The sequence below is a fragment of the Antechinus flavipes genome, chromosome 5 (assembly GCF_016432865.1).
Source record: "Antechinus flavipes isolate AdamAnt ecotype Samford, QLD, Australia chromosome 5, AdamAnt_v2, whole genome shotgun sequence".
NCBI classification, from domain to species: domain Eukaryota; kingdom Metazoa; phylum Chordata; class Mammalia; order Dasyuromorphia; family Dasyuridae; genus Antechinus; species Antechinus flavipes.
Genome location: NC_067402.1, coordinates 100,528,784 through 100,546,307, shown reverse-complemented (window position 1 = coordinate 100,546,307; position 17,524 = coordinate 100,528,784). Strand labels below are relative to the sequence as shown.

The 17,524-nt window shown below is 38.2% G+C and overlaps 1 protein-coding gene and 1 gene segment (V, D, J or C); one reads left to right on the top strand and one right to left on the bottom strand.

Annotated features, from left to right (window-relative positions):
• Positions 1–1,095: 1,095 nt before the first annotated feature.
• On the bottom strand, positions 1,096–4,933 carry LOC127538593 (E3 ubiquitin-protein ligase RNF166-like). Its single transcript, XM_051962392.1, is given in 4 exon segments — positions 1,096–1,371; positions 1,373–1,692; positions 1,695–1,978; positions 4,929–4,933. Coding segments are annotated over 4 exon segments (885 nt in total).
• Positions 4,934–13,245: 8,312 nt separating this feature from the next.
• On the top strand, positions 13,246–13,835 carry LOC127538592 (T cell receptor beta variable 4-2-like). The segment is given in 2 exon segments: positions 13,246–13,348; positions 13,483–13,835. Coding segments are annotated over 2 exon segments (402 nt in total).
• The last annotated feature ends 3,689 nt before the right edge of the window (positions 13,836–17,524 follow it).

The window sequence follows — 17,524 nt, the reverse complement described above, 5'->3', positions numbered from 1 at the left end:
GACTCATTGGTAGGCTACCCCATTCATTCAGTGAGGCTGTCCCCAAATCTTTATCTGAGAAGTTAATTCCAGCCATCCCTTTGGAAGGGTGATAAAAAGGGACCAGGGAGCCACCTCTTTACTTCTATATTCCTTTCTTGTCTAGTCTTCTCCTAAGCTTTGGAGCAACTCTGCTGTGAAGATCCATCGAGGCCCTGATACCTGCCATCCCAGTAGCATCGCTGCTTGCACATGGAGCTGGGAGCCTCTTTTTATTAATAAAAGATTAACAGACACAACAAAAACCTTTAAAAATATAGAAAAAAATTAATGAATGTGGCCATTTCAAAAATCACACAAGCATATTTGGTTCTGGCTTCCCCAGGCTCCCTCTCACTCCCCCTGTCCTCATCCTATACTAGATTTATTTTTATTTTTTTAATATAATTTTAAAAAACTTCCATAAAAATACTAGTGTTCCAAGTCAAACACAGATATTGCAATCTGAAAAGTAACTGCTTTTATCTTCCTCTACAAAATGTGAAAAGATTATCACACTGATTAATATAGAAAAATGCCAGAAGTTCTAAGTATCACAAAAGCTGATACCCAATGAGCAAGGTGGAAATTTTACTGAATAATACATGTTAGGATGGGGCTTCAGAAAAGATTCTTCCAGATCAGGTTTTTTGCTAAGTTTTTCTTCCAGTCTCACACTTCTCTGCTTCCCTTAAATCCATCTAACCTGTCTGGATCAGCAATAATAGAGCAAGGCTCTCCATCTATGTAGTCTTTAGAAGCAAAAAATCCAGACCATTATTTGGGGATGGGGTAGGGTGGGAAGACAACCGGATGCTCTGTTTGCCAGAGTCAAACATTTTGTCCCTCCACTCAGCTAGCTGCTCTTTGGGCATCATCTGGGTCTCTAAACGCCAAACAAATCAACTTTAGCCAGAAGAGGAGAGAGTTCTCCCTCGGACCCGAACCTTTGACCGATAAAATGTGCATCAGTCTTCCCCCACTCCCTGGAGGGCGCTGAGATTGGCCCCTGGCCTCGGCCTGCTCTGCTAGTGCAAGGAATAGATTCTACCTTAGGAAAAAAAGGTGTAAATCAAATCAAGGCCTAAGCAGGGCTGCTAGAGAGGCTGAAGAACAAGCAAGCCTCTTGTATCTCCATGTAGGATAGCCAGAGCTGCCTTCAGTCCTCAGAGGGGGACAGCTCCAGGCCTCCTGAAACGCAGCTTCTTCATCAATGTAGTTCAAAAAGGTGTCACAGGAGAATTTGTGTCGATGGAGTAGGTGCTGCAGGAAGCTGGTGCTCTTGTAGCTAGCCCTCCCCCCACTTCCTCCCCAGGGCATGGAGGAACAGATTGGCCAGACCACTAAGTTGGAGGTCACTGCGGTGGCTCTCCATACAATGTTTCACTAGCTCCTGCTGGTCCAGATTTTGGGCTCCACAGTGCGGATAAACAAAGGTGTATCTGTTTGGGATATTGCTGGGAATGGGCTGGGACGTCAGCACTACGGGGACAAACTTGGGACAGCTGGCCATCTGCTCCTGGACCTTCACACAGGAAGAAATATGTGATTTCATCTTTGCCCGAGTCTCTTTCTGGCAGAGCCGGCACGGAGCCTTGTAAGATGACAGCTGCTTTTCCCCATTGGAGGCTTTATCCACTTTCTTTGGGTCCAAGGGCATTCGGCAGAATGGGAGAGTGGAGATGGCACCTGGAGACATGGCTGCAGACACTCCCCACAGAATGTGTGTCCGCAGCTGCCAATGTCTACGGGCTGGTGATAGACATCCAGGAAGATGGGGCAGCTGTCCTGGGCCTCAAAGTCACTCTCGCCGCCAGCGCCAGTCAGACAAAGGAGATGCGGGGCATTGGCAGTGGCCTGGCAGTGGGTGCTGCGGCTGCTGTGCCCACACCGCCAAGCTGCGGGCAGGCCTGGCACACTGTTCCCGCTGGCTCCCAATCCGGAGCTCGCACTCAGGATCCTACAAATATATGTTAATATACCTTTACAATGTTAAACATTTTGTTTTATTTATTCATATACATTCTGAGAAGAAATACAGTTGTTGTGGAGTCATTTTCAATTGAGCTCAAGCCTTTGTGAGCTCTTTTGGGGATTTTCTTGGCAAAGATACTAGAGATTTGCCATTAATTCTCTAGTTTATTCCACACATGAAGAACTGAAGCAAACAGGATTAAGTGACTCATCCAGAGTCATATAGCTAATAAAGGGTCTGAGGCCAATATTTGAACTCAGACCTTCTTGATATGTGACCAAGTGTTCAATCCACTGTGCCACCTATCTGTATCCTCAAAAGAGACCAGAAAGTTCTTCTTGTATAGGGCATACAATCTATATTTCATCTATTTATTTCCTGCATATAGGAGACACCTTTAAAAGACTACTTTTAACTCATAACTACACATAAAAATTAAGGCATAAAAAAAGAAATTCTTAACTCTTCTCCTGGGAAGTTGATATTAAATATGTAAATAATAAAATGACTACAGATCAACCATGTCACATTTCCCTTGGCTCTGCATTTTCTGAGCAACTCTCTCAAGGTCTGTATCTTTTTGGCAAGTCCAAGCTATGTCTTGAACTCATTCTTCTAGCTGCAGTTATTTTCTCTGAGAAGGAAATATTTCAGAAAGGAAAGGAAATGTAACACTGTGATACTTCAGGCTCAGAGGAAAGGAAATGTAACAATGTGATATCTTAGGCTCAGTGATAATGTCTGATTGATACTTTTTTTTTATGCTGAAGAGAAGGATAAACTTTTGAGTGGTTAGAGCTATTCCAAATAGCATAGGAGACTTTGGAAAATGATTAGTTTAATCTCAATAGCGGTTTTCAAGCAGACTGGCTTTTTCAATCACTTGACACCAGTGATTGAGATGATTCTTGCCCAAGTCTGATTTGAAGTAGAGGGAATCTTACCAATGTAAGATTCTGAGATTCAATTAGTCCTGGCCCCTTTCAGAGTTTTTGACCTTCCCTGGCTTTTCTGTTCATATCCCCAAACCCCAGAAAATGTGTACATAGCATGCTTCTCTATAGAGAAGACAACACTCCCTTAAAAAGCATGTGATTTAGAGCAGATTATAAATTCTAAAGGGGAGATTCTAATAGCATGTGTTGTTATTCAGTTGTGTCCAACTCTTTGTGACCAAAAGAACTTATTGATGAAGTTTTCTTCCTTCCTTCCTTCCTTCCTTCCTTCCTTCCTTCCTTCCTTCCTTCCTTCCTTCCTTCCTTCTTCCTTCCTTCCTTCCTTCCTTCCTTCCTTCCTTCCTTCCTTCCTTCCTTCCTTCCTTCCTTCCTTCCTTCCTTTTTCTTTCTTTCTTTCTTTCTTTCTTTCTTTCTTTCTTTCTTTCTTTCTTTCTTTCTTTCTTTCTTTCTTTCTTTCTTTCTTTCTTTCTTTCTTTCTTTCTTTCTTTCTTTCTTTCTTTCTTTCTTTTTTTCTACTACATTTTCCATTTTAAACTATTTCATTTTCCCAAATTATATATAAATTTTTAAAACATTCTTTTAAAACATAATTTACCCTCACCTTTCACGTCATTGAGAATGAAACAATTTTATATGAGTTATATGAGTTTATATGAGTTTATATGCTATTAGAATCTCCCCTTTAGAATTTATAATCTGCTCTAAATCACATGCTTTTTAAGGGAGTGTTGTCTTCTCTAATTTATAGAGACTGCATTGCAGTCATGTAAAACATTTCCATGTTAATTATGTTGAGAAAGAAAACAGGGCAAAAAAGAAAATAAAGAAACGTTTTAAAAAGTATGTCTTGATTTTCAGTCAGACTAACTTTTCTGCAGCAGGTGGATTTTTCATCATGAGTCCTTTGGATCAATGTATTGCTGGAAATAGCTCTGTCTTTCACAGTTGTTCATCATATGACATTGCTGACTTTCTACACAGTATTCTCCTACTTTTGTTCGCTTCACTTTAGATCCATTTCTGTAAGTATTCTCAGGTTTTGTTCTGAACAGAATAAATTGTCATTAGTTGTGATCTGTTATGCCACTGAACATTGAATAACTTTGGAGAAAAGAAAGTTTGCACAGCCAGTCTCATGTAAATCCAAATCCAAATGCAAGTCAAGACATCATCTTCTTGATGTCATTGATGCTCTTCAAGAATGAAGGATGAACAATGAACAACAACATGGTTTTGAAATCTTTTTTATTTGTTTTGGCACAATAGTATTCTATCACAAACATATGCTGCTACTTCTTCAGCTATTCCATGGGATTTGCTTGACAAAGATCTGGAGTGATTTGCCATTTTCTTCTCCAGTGTGTCCCATTTTATAAATGAGGAACTGAGGCGAATAGGAGTTAAGAAACTTACCCAGAGTCACATGGCTAGTAAGTACCTGAAGCCAAATTTGAACTTAGATCTTGTCCAGTTTTTTCTGCTGTGCTGTTATTTTTCTTCTGGAAGCAGGTAAGTCCTGAGTACACATGGGAAATAATTTTCCCAGAATGGCTGCACTCTCATGTAAATATTATGTCAAATTCAAGTTTCACCTCCTCTCTTCTGTCTCTTTTCTTTCCAGAATCTGTGCGTGCTTAAGATGACTCAGATTCCAAGACATATAATCATAGAGAAAGAACAGGCACTGATGATGAGATGTGATCAAGATAGTCAGGATACACAAATATTCTAGTATCAAAGAAGAAACTAAATGCCTGAGTTAGTGGTTGAATAAAGCCCACAATGCATGAAAGTACATCCTTCTCATCAGGTAGATTTTCACATGTGTGAGTTATTCCACTGTATCAAGCTATGTGCAAGCCTACAGGCTTGGAAGGAATTCCCCTTTCCCAGGAGGTCAAGGTTCCCAGCACATTTCTTTGGACACTGACTCAATAAACATTTGGTTAATTTAATTAAATTGGAAAAAAGATACCTACCTCATACTGATCAAACATTTGTAATAGGCTTTCAAGAAAAGAGTTTTTGTGCCTCTGAATTGTCTGTAGCTAAACGTGGCATCTAAAAACATGGTATGATCCTTTTCATGGAGCCTTCATATTTCAAGTTTGAAGGAAGAGAGCTTGGGAGTTGATAAAATATTCTGACCTTTGAACATCACATGGCTATTTTCAGGTAATTTAATCATTAAATGATTCTGGTTTCAAGGAAAGTCTGTGTCACATTCCTACTGGTTCCTACTTCCTCAGGAAAAAAGGACACATGATTAAAAAAAATTTAAGAAGCCCTGAACTAGTTGACATTTTATTTAAGTGGTTCAAAACCTCCCACCCAAGATTTATTCATGGGTTCAGGATCAGGGATTTAAGTCTGGAAGGCTCGTCAGGAGCTAGTTGAATCACCTCCTTTCTTTTACAGAATAGGTAACTGAGATTCAGAAGGGGAAAATCACTTACTGAACATCACTTAGGTAGTGAGTGGAATAAGTAGGATTTTAATCTACAGGCTCTGACTTCAGATATATTATTTTCCTACTGTACCAACCTCCCCAGTGTGCCCTCTTTAGTCAGTCTGGAGCTCCCTATTTCTGCAGAGTGTTATCATATTATGGATGCTGAGCTTTTTGGGGGAGAGGCAATAAGACTTAAGGGACTTACTCAGGGTCACAGAGTCAATAAGTATCTGAATCCAGATTTGAATGCAGGTCCTTCTGATTTCAGGGCTGGCGTTTTATCTACTGTGCCACCTACCTGTCCCTCAACATAGTATTATTGAATTTGGTGTGGACGCCTCATCATCATAAGTACATTAATCACAGAACTCCAGAAGGTAGCATTGTCCAGATCACAAATCACAGAGATATGGAATTTTGGAGCACAAAATTAGATGGAAATGGATACTCTTCACATGTATCATTTCCATGTTATTGAGTCTCCCTCATCTTTGTGCCATTAACTTTTAATCCTTCACCAAATAAAAGTAAGACCTGTATCTACATACCAAACATTTGAAGTCTGACTAGGGGGAATACTATGACATTCTTGAGGGTGACTCTAACTCTGATCCTGACCAATTGTGTGATCTTATACAAGTCCCTTCATCATTGCATCTCACATTCATCATTTGTATAAATAGGAGTTTGAACTTATTGATCTAAAGACTCTTCCCACTGTATGACATGTGTTCTCCCATGAAGTATAAAAGAAGGAAGAAGTATTTGATGAGTTAAAAATGTATAATAACTAAGTTCTTATCTTCTAACAAATATTCCATTTTGTGAATTCCAATCATTTCAGTGAAATGCTCCTTTACTCTCCAGTTTGGTTTCATTGCTTTCCTCTCCATTCCCTTTCCTGATCCTTTTCTCTGAAATTTGTCACTGTGGCCCCCTCTCTCTCATCAGAGAACACTCTCCACAAGAGGGCAGCAGCAAATGGAACTGATTTTCCGGCACCTGGCACTTTCCCTGATAAAACTTTAAATTTCATGAAATTATTTTTAAGCCATTTAACAAGATGGTTGATGATATGCAAAAAGAGATTAACAGCCCCTTACTTTCAATGCACAAAAAATAGACATTTTGTTTTATTCTTGCATATCTGTTGTGAGAAAGAATGCAGTTATTGTTGAGTCATTTTTAGTTGAGTTCAATTCTTTGTGAGCTCTTTTGGGGATTTTCTTGGTAAAAATACTAGAGTGGTTCACCAGTACTTTTCCAGTTCATTTTATACATAACGAATTCAGGCAAACAGGATAAAGGGGCTTATCCAGAATCACATGGTTAATAAATGTCTGAGGCCAGATTTGAACTTATGAAGATGAATCTTTCCAATTTGAAGCACAGTGCTCTATTCACTGCACCTCGTAGGGGTCACTTTCAGTTGTATCAGTTCATTCAACTGAGAGTTTGTGAACCTATTTGATGTTTTCTTAGCAAAGATACCAGCAAAGATAGCAAAAAACAAACAAACAAACAAACTAACCCAAAATGGTTTACCATTTCCTTCTCTAGTTCATTTTACACATGAATAACTGAGGCAAACTGGGGGAAGTGACTTGCCAGGGTCATAGAGCTAGTAAGCATCAGAGGCCATGATGTGAACTCAGGTCTTCCTGATACCTGGCCCAGTGTTCTTTCCATTGGGTTATCTAGCTCCTACTCCAAAGCAGACCAAGAAAGTACTTATTGTTCAAGTCATACAAACTACATCTTAGCTAGTAATTTCTTCCATTTAAAAGACTTATTTAAAAAACACATAAACAAAAATTAAGGCATGAAAAAATAACACAACTCTTCTCTTCAAGGGAATTGATATTAAATATGTCAATAAAAATGATCTATAGTCATTTTTATTCACACATTTAATATATTAAATCTATATAGATCATCCAGGTCACCCTCCTCTTGACTCTGCATTTTCTGAATCACTTCCTCAAGAATCCTATATTTTGGCCAGACCAAGCTATGTCTTGAACTCATTCTTCTAGCTGCAGTGATCTTGTCTGAGAATGAAATATTTAGAGAACTTTCAGAATGAAAAGGAAAGGAAATGTGACACTGCCCAAGTCAGTGTTAACCTTTTTGTGTGATCTGCTTAGGCTCAAAAAGCAGAACCAGTGACCATTTCTAATTGTTACTTTTTGATTCAATGCAAGAATAAGCTTCTGAATGGTTAGAACTATTGCAAAGTGGCTGGGGAGATTTTGGATAGTGACTGTTTTTATTTTTCAATAGAAATTTTTTAAAGAGACTGACTCATTCAATCACTTGTCCCCAATGTGAGAGAGATGATTCTTGATCCAATATGAATTGGACTAGAGAAACTCTGAAGACTCTTCTCTATATAAGATTCTGTGATTCAATTAGTCCTGATCTTTTTTCAGAGAACTTTGTGGCCTTTCTTGGCCTTTATGTTCAGATGCAGGATGTCCAGAAAATGTGTACATATTATGCTTGTGTGACTGCAAAACATATATAGGTCATGTTCCAAAAGAAAACATGGGGAATAAAAGCCCCCATGATAAATAAAGCACACCCACCCACATACACTTTGATCTACTTTGATCTACAAAGTCAACCAGTCCTTTCTCTCCTGGTGTATAGCATTTTTCATCATTAGTCCTTAAGAGCTGTGTTAGAACATTGTCATTCATAGTTGATCATCATACAGTATTGCAATCCCAGTGTGTAATGTTCTCCTGGTTCTATTTACTTCCATTGTTTATATAAGCCTTTTCAGAAGGCACCATTGCAAAAGTACAATGATGTCACTAGAAGACATCACTGATGTTCCAACAATGGAGGCATGAATTGTTTCTCTATACTTCTTTCCTGGCTACATGATATCCTTAAATACATAACCCTCCCAATGCCTTTGATCCAATATATTCCTTTTTTTGTCTCATATAATGATATTTATTACATAGATCAACAATCCCATGTTATTATCAACACCAGAATATTTCAAATTTATTACTTCTAGGCAGACTATAAAAGCATAGCCTTAAATTTGCTACCACTTTTCTGGGATTTTTTTTCTGGAATTATTTGAAAATGTTTAGTTTTTAAAACATTAATTCAGGTAATTGACAATAAATGACTTATTCTTCAAATTCAGAGAAAAACAGCTACTATAATTTTGAATTTTCATTTTTCTTATTTTGAATTGAACCAATATCAGAAAAATCTGCAGGGTGTCACATGAAACTATGAATATCTCTTAAGTATCTCTTGTTTTATGTATATATTTGCTCCTATATATTCCAAGGATATATATCTCTTAACATGTTTTTTGGCTGGGTCCACTCTTCTCAAGAATAATACATACACTACACACACACACAGACACACACACACACACACATATATACACATATATTTAGGGAAGTGAACACCAGGCAAACCTGAGGAAAAGGTTTATTACTACTTTTATAATGAATTTCATTAGATGTCTTCACGCTAAATTAATTCTGTATTATTGTATACTAGTAAAAGTATAGAAGATAGGGAGGGACTGATGCTCTATACTTTCTCAGTGAATATGAGTACATAGAGTATCATGAATCCAGAATAAACAGCTGGAGGGATCCATTTTATATGTTAGTGCAGAAGGGTGATATGCTAGGTACTTAATTAGAATAAACATTTGTCCTTTTTTTTTTTTTTTTTTTTTTTTTCTGAGGCTATTAGGGATTAAGTGACTTCCCCAAGGTCACAGAGTCAGGAAGTGTTAAGTGGCTGAGGTTAAATTTGAACTCTGGTCCTCCTGACTTCAGGGGTGGGGCTCTATCCATTACACCAAATAGCTGTCTCTGAGCTCTGTTCTTAAGGGAAAATAGGACAAAAGTGTTTGCTAATTTATTATCTGTAATCAGAAACTAAGGATAAAGAAAACTGAATGAAAAGGCTTTCTTATGACTGTTTTTAGAGAGAGGATTTGACTATGCTGCTTCCCCCACAGAGTGCACAAATCCTTCTTAACAAAGCATCTCTGGGTCTTTGGGGAGTGCTAAGGGATAGACAGATTTCACCCATCTTAGAAAGCCATGCAACTGAACTCCACCCCCAGATTCTACTTCTAAGTTTTTACAAGAGTAAAAAAATCAGTTGAGAGAAACATCCCATTCTGTTCCCAATTACATCATGGATCCCCCTCTTCTCTTCTGTGGACTCATTTTTCTCCTGGAAGCAGGTGAGTGCTGGGCAGAGATGGGAAATCCATTAGCAGGATGGTCACACTCCCTTGTAGCTATAAAGTCAACTTCTTAAACCAAGATTCACCTCCTCTTTTCTGACTCTTTTCTTTCCAGAATCTGTGCATGGTAAAATCACTCAGATCCCAAGACATCTAATCATAGAGAAGGGACAGGAAGTGAAAATGAGATGTGAACAAGACACTGAAACCCCTTGAATGTTTTGGTATCAACAAACACCAGAGAGTGGGGAGAAAATTCTTGTGCTTGTTCTTTACTCAATGGCAAAGGATAATACGGAGGATGGTGATGATCCTCAAGGATTTAAAGCCCAGAGGCCAGAAACCAACGTTTTTATTCTCAGCAAACCATCTGCAGAACCCAAGAACTCTGGAATGTATTTCTGCAGTTCTGAACACAATGATAAAAGGGCATCTAATTTCTATGCACAAACCTCCTCCTCTTCCCCTAGCACAGGAAGTAGGAGTTGGTTGGTGGAGAAGAAAGTGCAGAGAACTGGTATTCAATATAAAAGAGCCCCAAAGAGAAAGCAAAAATGTTTGGTGTAACCACAAATCAAAAATGATGAGGAAGAAACTAACTGCCTGAGTTGGTGGTTGAATAAAGTCCACAATCCAAGATGGTAGATCCTTCTCATCAGCTCGATCTTCACATGTGTGAATTGATCCACTGCACCAAGCTATGTGCAAGCGTAAAGGCTTGGGTAGGATTCCTTATTCTCATTTCCTCTTCTCTCGGATTTTAGAAATGTCTTGGTAGCCACCAGAGTTAGTTCCTGTGATTGTTCTGAGTCCTTGAGATTAGGAGGTGTTGTTTGTGATGGGGAATTAAGATTCTTGGAAGTGTTAAAATAGGAACTTTTGCATTTTGATAACCCAGAACCAGAGTCAAAGAAATAGAGGAAATAATATGGTCTTAAAAAAAAAAAACTCGTACTAGAGTTATGGATGGTCTTTTATATCAGGTTTGGTATTTTAAATTTTGATCATTAAAAAACAGCAAACTGTTAAAAAATTTTTGTGAAGAGGTGTCATGTGACCAAAATAAGATAATTTTGGTAAGAATTCAATGTGGATTATTTCTGAGATTAGTAGTAGAAAGCTCCTAAGAAATGTTAACTGAGAACATTATGGAAAGTATCTATAGTTTAGGATTTTGCCATGGAATAAAGACCAAAATAGAGCACTACAGTGAAGAACTATGGAGAATCAGGCTGTGTCATGAGGACTTGGAACTCCCAAGGAAAGGATGGGTTGGAATAAGCAGAATAAAAATTGTGAGTGGTCAAGGATTGCAGCACAGCCCAGCAAATACTGGCTCAATAAATATTTGTTACTTTTAACTGAATTAAAAAAAGACAATTATCTCATAATTTATGTAGCACTGACTAAATGTTCATAAAAGGATTTCAAGAAAACAGTTTTTCTGTAGAGAAATTTGGTGTCTATAGAACTTGAAGCTTTTCTATTTTTAAAGGAAGAGAACTTGGAAGATGATGAGATATATTGAATTTTGAACTTCAAACTGCTATTTTCAGATAATTTATTCATTCTTTTTGTTCAAAAGACAGTCTATATCACAATCCTTGTAGATTCTACTTTCTGGGCTAAAGAGGGGTCATGATTGGAAAAGTTTAAAAAGCCATGAACTAGTTTACCCTTTTGTTTTGTTGTCCAACACCTCCCATCCAAAATCTGTTCAAAGATCAGGGATAATAGGTCTGGAAAGTCTCTCAGGAGTCACTTGGGCCACCTTCTTTCTTTTATAGAATAAGAAACTGAGATTCAGAGAGGAAAAATTATTTACTGAACATCTCTTAGGCAGTGAATAGAATTGGTAGGATTTGAATTCAGGGCCTCTCACTCCCAATACATTACTTCTCCACTGTAGCAATTTCACCAGTATGCCCTCTTTTGTAGATCTGAAGCACTCTGATCCTGAGGTGCATAATATTTTGGATTTTTTGGGGGGACAGATGCCATTAGGGTTAAATGACTTAGCTGAAATCAGAATTGAATTTAGGTCCTCTTGACTCCAGGGCTGATGCTCTATCCACTTTGCCATCTAGCTGCTCCTCATCATATTATTGTTGTATTTGGTATGGACCCCTAACCATCATAGGGGCATTACCTCAGATTTTTAGAAAATAGTATTATCCAAATAATAAACCACAGAGATATGGAATTTTGGGACACAAAGTTATGAGGAAGGAAGGAAGCACTCTTTATACAAACCATTTCTATGTTAGTAACTCTCCTTCATCTTTCTGCCATTACCTCTTAATCCTTCACCAAATAAACTTAACACCTTTATCCATGTACCAATCCTACGCAGTTTGTCGAAAGGAAATATTATGATATTCTTAGGAGTCACCCCAAATCTGATACTAACCAGTTGTGTGATCTTGTACCAGTCCCTTCACCATCGCACCTCAGATTCATCCTTTGTACAAATGAGAGTTTGAACTTAGGGATCTCGAAAGACTCTTCCCAGAGCATGATATGTGTTCTCCCTAGAATATAAGTATTTGATAAGCTAAGATGAATAATAACTATGTTCTTATCTTATGACAATTTTTTTTTGATTTTGTTGATTCCCATCATTTGCTTAAAATGCTCCTTCACTTTTCAATTTGATTTTCATTGCTTTCATCTTCATTTCAATTCCTGATCCTTTTCTCTAAAATTTGTCACTATTATATCTGATAACTCTCATCATAGCCCACTCTCTCCACAAGAGGGGGGTAGCAGTGTAATTGGTTTTCTTCCACTTGGCACTTTCTCTGCAAAAAGTTTAAATTCCATAGAATTATTTTTAAGTAGTTGAATTGTTCAAGATGGTTGACAATATGCAAAAATAGGTTAATGACTCTTTCCTCTCAACATGAAGGAGAAGACACAACTATCTTTTTCAATCCAGTAGTACAGCAATGCCCAAAGTGGAGATCTTTTAGAAAAGAATCCTATCCCAATTTTACACTAAACTAGTATAGATGTGATTGCGGTCAAGATGGATTAGAAAACACAAGCCAGAAAGTGCTTGAACTCATGGAAAACTAATATCCCAGACTAAAAGCTGAGGTCCAGATAGAAGAAGGATGGTTTAAAGTCACAGACAAAGAAACAATATAGACAACATGAAGAGCTAAGATTAAAAAAAAAAACCAGCATAACAGGCCTTGAAAGCAAAAAGAAAACAGTTCTCTTGTCTGTAGTTAGGTCTGTTTAACATTAAGCAGCATGCCTTTGTGTAGGTCTATTGTCTAATAAGCTTGTGTATATGTTCTTTATTTGCTGTAGTTATTACCACATGACAAAAACGAGAGCTGAGAATGTGCTGCTGTTGTAAAAAATCAGTGTAAGAAAGACTTCAAAATATTTGACATTACCCTATTTTAATAAAAGTAAAGCTTGTGTGGTTGGTATGGAAGCAGGGATTTAATACAGCCAACTACTTGCTGTTCCACCATCACAAAAAATGTTGCCATTTGTGGGAGCCAATGAAGACAAGAGTTCCATTTCCATAAATGGAGATGGTTTAGCTAAGCAAGGAAGTAGAGTCCTTCCATATCACCTGGCCAAAACACAGAGATAGGAAGGCAGGGACCCAATCCATTCTATTGTTCCTGAGCCCATCATGGCCAACAGACTCTTTTGCTGGGTCTCCCTTTTTCTCCTTGGAGCAGGTGAGTGCTGGATAGAGAAGGAAAACCCTCAATCTGGGGAAAGGAGATTCAGAGATTTCCCTTTTCCTGGAGGATGAAGTAAAAGTCTCCCAGCTTCTGTGTCCCAACTTCTACCTTTTCCCCTCTTCCCACAGCTCCCACTGAAGCAGGAATCACTCAGACACCCAGATACCTGGTGACGAAGATGAAGCAGGAGGTGACACTGAGATGTGAACAAAATTTGGGCCACAATGCCATGTATTGGTACCAACAGGAGCCACAGAAAGGACCCAAGATAATGTTTTCTTATAATTATAAAGAGATGAACGTAAATGAGACTGTTCCTCCCCGATTCAAGCCTACATTAGTAAATAATCACTTGACTCTCAGCATCCAGCCTGTGGAAGCAGAAGACTCAGCCACCTACCTCTGTGGTAGCAGCAGAGACACAGCCTTGCAGAGTCATCTCCAAGCTGTGCAGAAACCTCCTGATCCCCGGCATAGGTAGAAAAGAGGGAGAAATGTCACCACATCAGAGACCTGGCTCACATTAGGGGGGTTCTGCAGGGAGGAGGAGGAACTCTCAAACCCAGAAACATTTGATAGTAGCTCTCATTTTTCATATTGGTCTAATACACAGTGAAAATGCCTATCAAACTGTGCATACCCTTTGATCCAGCAGTGTTTCTATTGGGCTTATACCCCAAAGAGATACTAAAGAAGGGAAAGGGACCTGTTTGTGCCAAAATGTTTGTAGCAGCCCTGTTTGTAGTGGCTAGAAGCTGGAAAATGAAAGGATGTCCATCAATTGGAGAATGGTTGAGTAAATTGTGGTATATGAATGTTATGGAATATTATTGTTCTGTAAGGAATGACCAGCAGGATGAATACAGAGAGGACTGGCAAGACTTACATGAAGTGATGCTGAGTGAAATGAGCAGAACCAGGAGATCATTATATACCTCAACAACGATACTGTTTGAGGATGTATTCTGATGGAAGTGGACCTCTTCGATAAAGAGAGCTAATTCAGTTTCAATGGATCAAGGATGGACAGAAGCAGCTACACCCAGAGAAAGAACACTGGGAAATGAATATAAACTGCTTGCATTTTTGTTTTTCTTCCCGGGTTATTTATACCTTCTGAACTCAATTCTCCCTGTGCAACAAGAAAACTGCTCGGTTCTGCACACATATATTGTATCTAGGATATACTGCAACCCATTCAACATGTAAAGGACTCTTGCCATCTGGGGGAAGGGGTGGAGAGAGGGAGGGGAAAAATCGGAACAGAAGTGAATGCAAGGGATAACACTGTAAAAAATTACCCTGGCATGCGTTCTATCAATAAAAAATTATTAAAAAAAAAAAACAAAACAGAAAATGCCGGTCTGCACTGGCAGGAGATCCTCATTAGAAGCATCTTACTCTGTTGAAATCTGATGGATAATTTAAAATAAAAGAAAATTTGATTTATTCATATCACTTTTTGAGGAGAAAGGACTCTAGTTGGAGATGTTCAAGGAGGACTAACATCTTTGGTGAACATCTATACCCTGACAAAACTCTCTTGTAGACAGGCTGCATCAGGCTCTGTTTTGCCAACAGGTCTCAAAGCCATCAGTGAGTGGGGGATGTCTGTCTCAAGCATGGGGAAACTTCCCTAGACTGATTGGGCTAATGAGAACAATTTGTTCTAATGGACATGAAGGTGACTGAAGTAAGCGCTGTGGAGCTCTTAGAGTTTGAGAATATCTCAAAGATCCTGAGGTCATCCACTGAATTCTGGCTCATTGGTAGTCATCTGATGAATTTGTGCAAATGTTCAAGTCATTCTGATTTCTGTTTTACCATTGGACCTTGATGACTTTTTGAAGGGATGGTGAGACTGATGAACAATTTGTTCTGATACACATGAAGGTGGCTGAAGTCCTTATTCATGATGTCATTGTTCCTCTTCAAAAATGACGAAGGAGCAGCATACAACTTTTTTTAAGTCATCATTCTTATAAGTTTCTTGAGTAATGATATTTTCATTTTTCTTATTCTGTACTTAACCAGTATCAGATGAGTATACAGAGTTATACATGAAACCATGAATATCTCCTGCACTTATGTATAAATTTGCTCCCAATTATTCCATGGATATATGTCTCTTAATATGTGTTTATTTGCTGTGTCCATTCTTCTCAAGAATAATACACACATACACACACACATATATACACATTTATTTAGGGAAGTGAAAAATCAGGCAAACCTTAGGAAAAGGTTTATTTGCCACTTTTATAACTGATTTCATTATGTGACTTTATTCTAAACTAATTCTGTGTTATTGTTACCTAGTAAAATTACAAAGATAAGGAGAGGCTGGTGTTCCATACTTTCTCTGTGTCTGTGAGTACATAGAATACCATGAATCTAGAATAAACAGCTGGAGGGAGCCACATCAGAGTGGGGAAGGGTGGTGTTCTAGGTACTTATATAGGATAAACATCTGTCTTCTGTTCTTAAAGGCTCATAGAACAAAAGTGTTTGTTAATTTATTACCTGAAAGCAGAAACTAAGGATAATGAAAACTTGATGAAAAGGCCTTCTTATGACTGTTCTTAGAGAAGGGATTTGGCTATGCTGCTTCCCCCACAGAGCGTGCAAACCCTTCTTAAGAAAGCATTCCTGGATCTTGTGGGAGTGTTAAGGGACAGACAAGTTTTACCCAAATTAGAAAGTGATACAACTGAGCTCCACCCCCAGATTCGACCTTCTAAGTTTTTAAAAAGGGAAAAATCAGTTGAGAGAAACATCTCATTCCTTCCACAATTATATCATGGACCCCCTTTTTCTCTGCTATGTGCTCATTTTTCTCCTGGAAGCAGGTGAGTTCTGGGCAGAGATGGGAAATCCATTAGCACCTATAGATGACTACACTCCCTTGTAGCTATAAAGTCAACTTCTTAAAATCAAGATTCACCTCTCCCTTTCTCTCTCTTTTTTTTTCTCCAGAATCTGTGCTCACTAAAATCACTCAGATCCCAAGACATCTAATCATTGAAAAGGCACAGGAGGTGAAAATGAGATGTGAGGAAGACACTCAGGTTGCATAAATGTTTCGATAGCAACAATCCCAAGATCGGGAAGAAAGCTCTTGTCCTTGTTCTTTACTCTGTGGGAAAAGATAATACAAAGTATGGGGATGATCCTCAAGGATTTAAAGCCAAGCAACCAGAAACCTTCATTTTTATTCTCAGCAAACCATCTGCAGAACCCAGGAACTCTGGAATGTATTTCTGCAGTTCTGACCACAGTGATGAAAGGGCATCTAATTTCTTTACATAAACCTTCTTCCTTTCACCCTACCCCAGGATGGGGTGGGATGAGCAAAATAAAGATTGTGAGAGGTCAAGTTTTCCAACACAGGTTTTTGGACATTTGTTCAACAAATAATTGTAACATTTAACTGAACTAAAATAAAAGATACCTACCTCATCATTTACTTAGCACTAGCCAAATGTTTATAATAGGATTTTAAGAAAACACTTTTTCTGCCTTTGCAGCATTTGTAAAGAAGTTTGGTGACTAAAAAAATGTAGTCTTCCTATTTTTAATTTATTTTAAAGGAAGAGAAATTGGAAGTTGATGAGATCTATTGACCTCTGAACTTCACAGTGGTATTTCCAGATGATTTAATCATTAAATGCTTTTTGTCCCAAAGAAAGTTTGTGTCACAATTCTATTAGATCCTACTTACTTAGGTGAAAAGGAGTCATGAAGGGAAAAAATTTAAGAAGCCTTGAACTAGTTAACACTTTTATTAAATAATTGCAACAGCTTTCATGCACGATCTGTTCATAGGATTAGGAATTTAACCCTGGAAAGTCCCTCAGGGTTCATTTCAGTCTTTCTTTTATAGAACAGATTACTGAGATTCAAAGAGGGAAAATGACTTACCCCAAAACACTTAAGGAATGAATGACAGAGGTAGTATTTGAATTCAGGGCCTCTGATTCCAGATACATTATTCTTTCCACTGTACCAATCTCACGTGTGCCATCTTTAGTTAGTCTGGAGTACCCTTTATCTGAAGATAGTCATAATTATGTTTTTGATGTTTAGGTTTTTTGGGGATGCTATTAGGGTTAAGTGACTTAGGTCATAGACCTTGTAAGTATCTGAATCCAGATTTGAATTCAAGTCCTG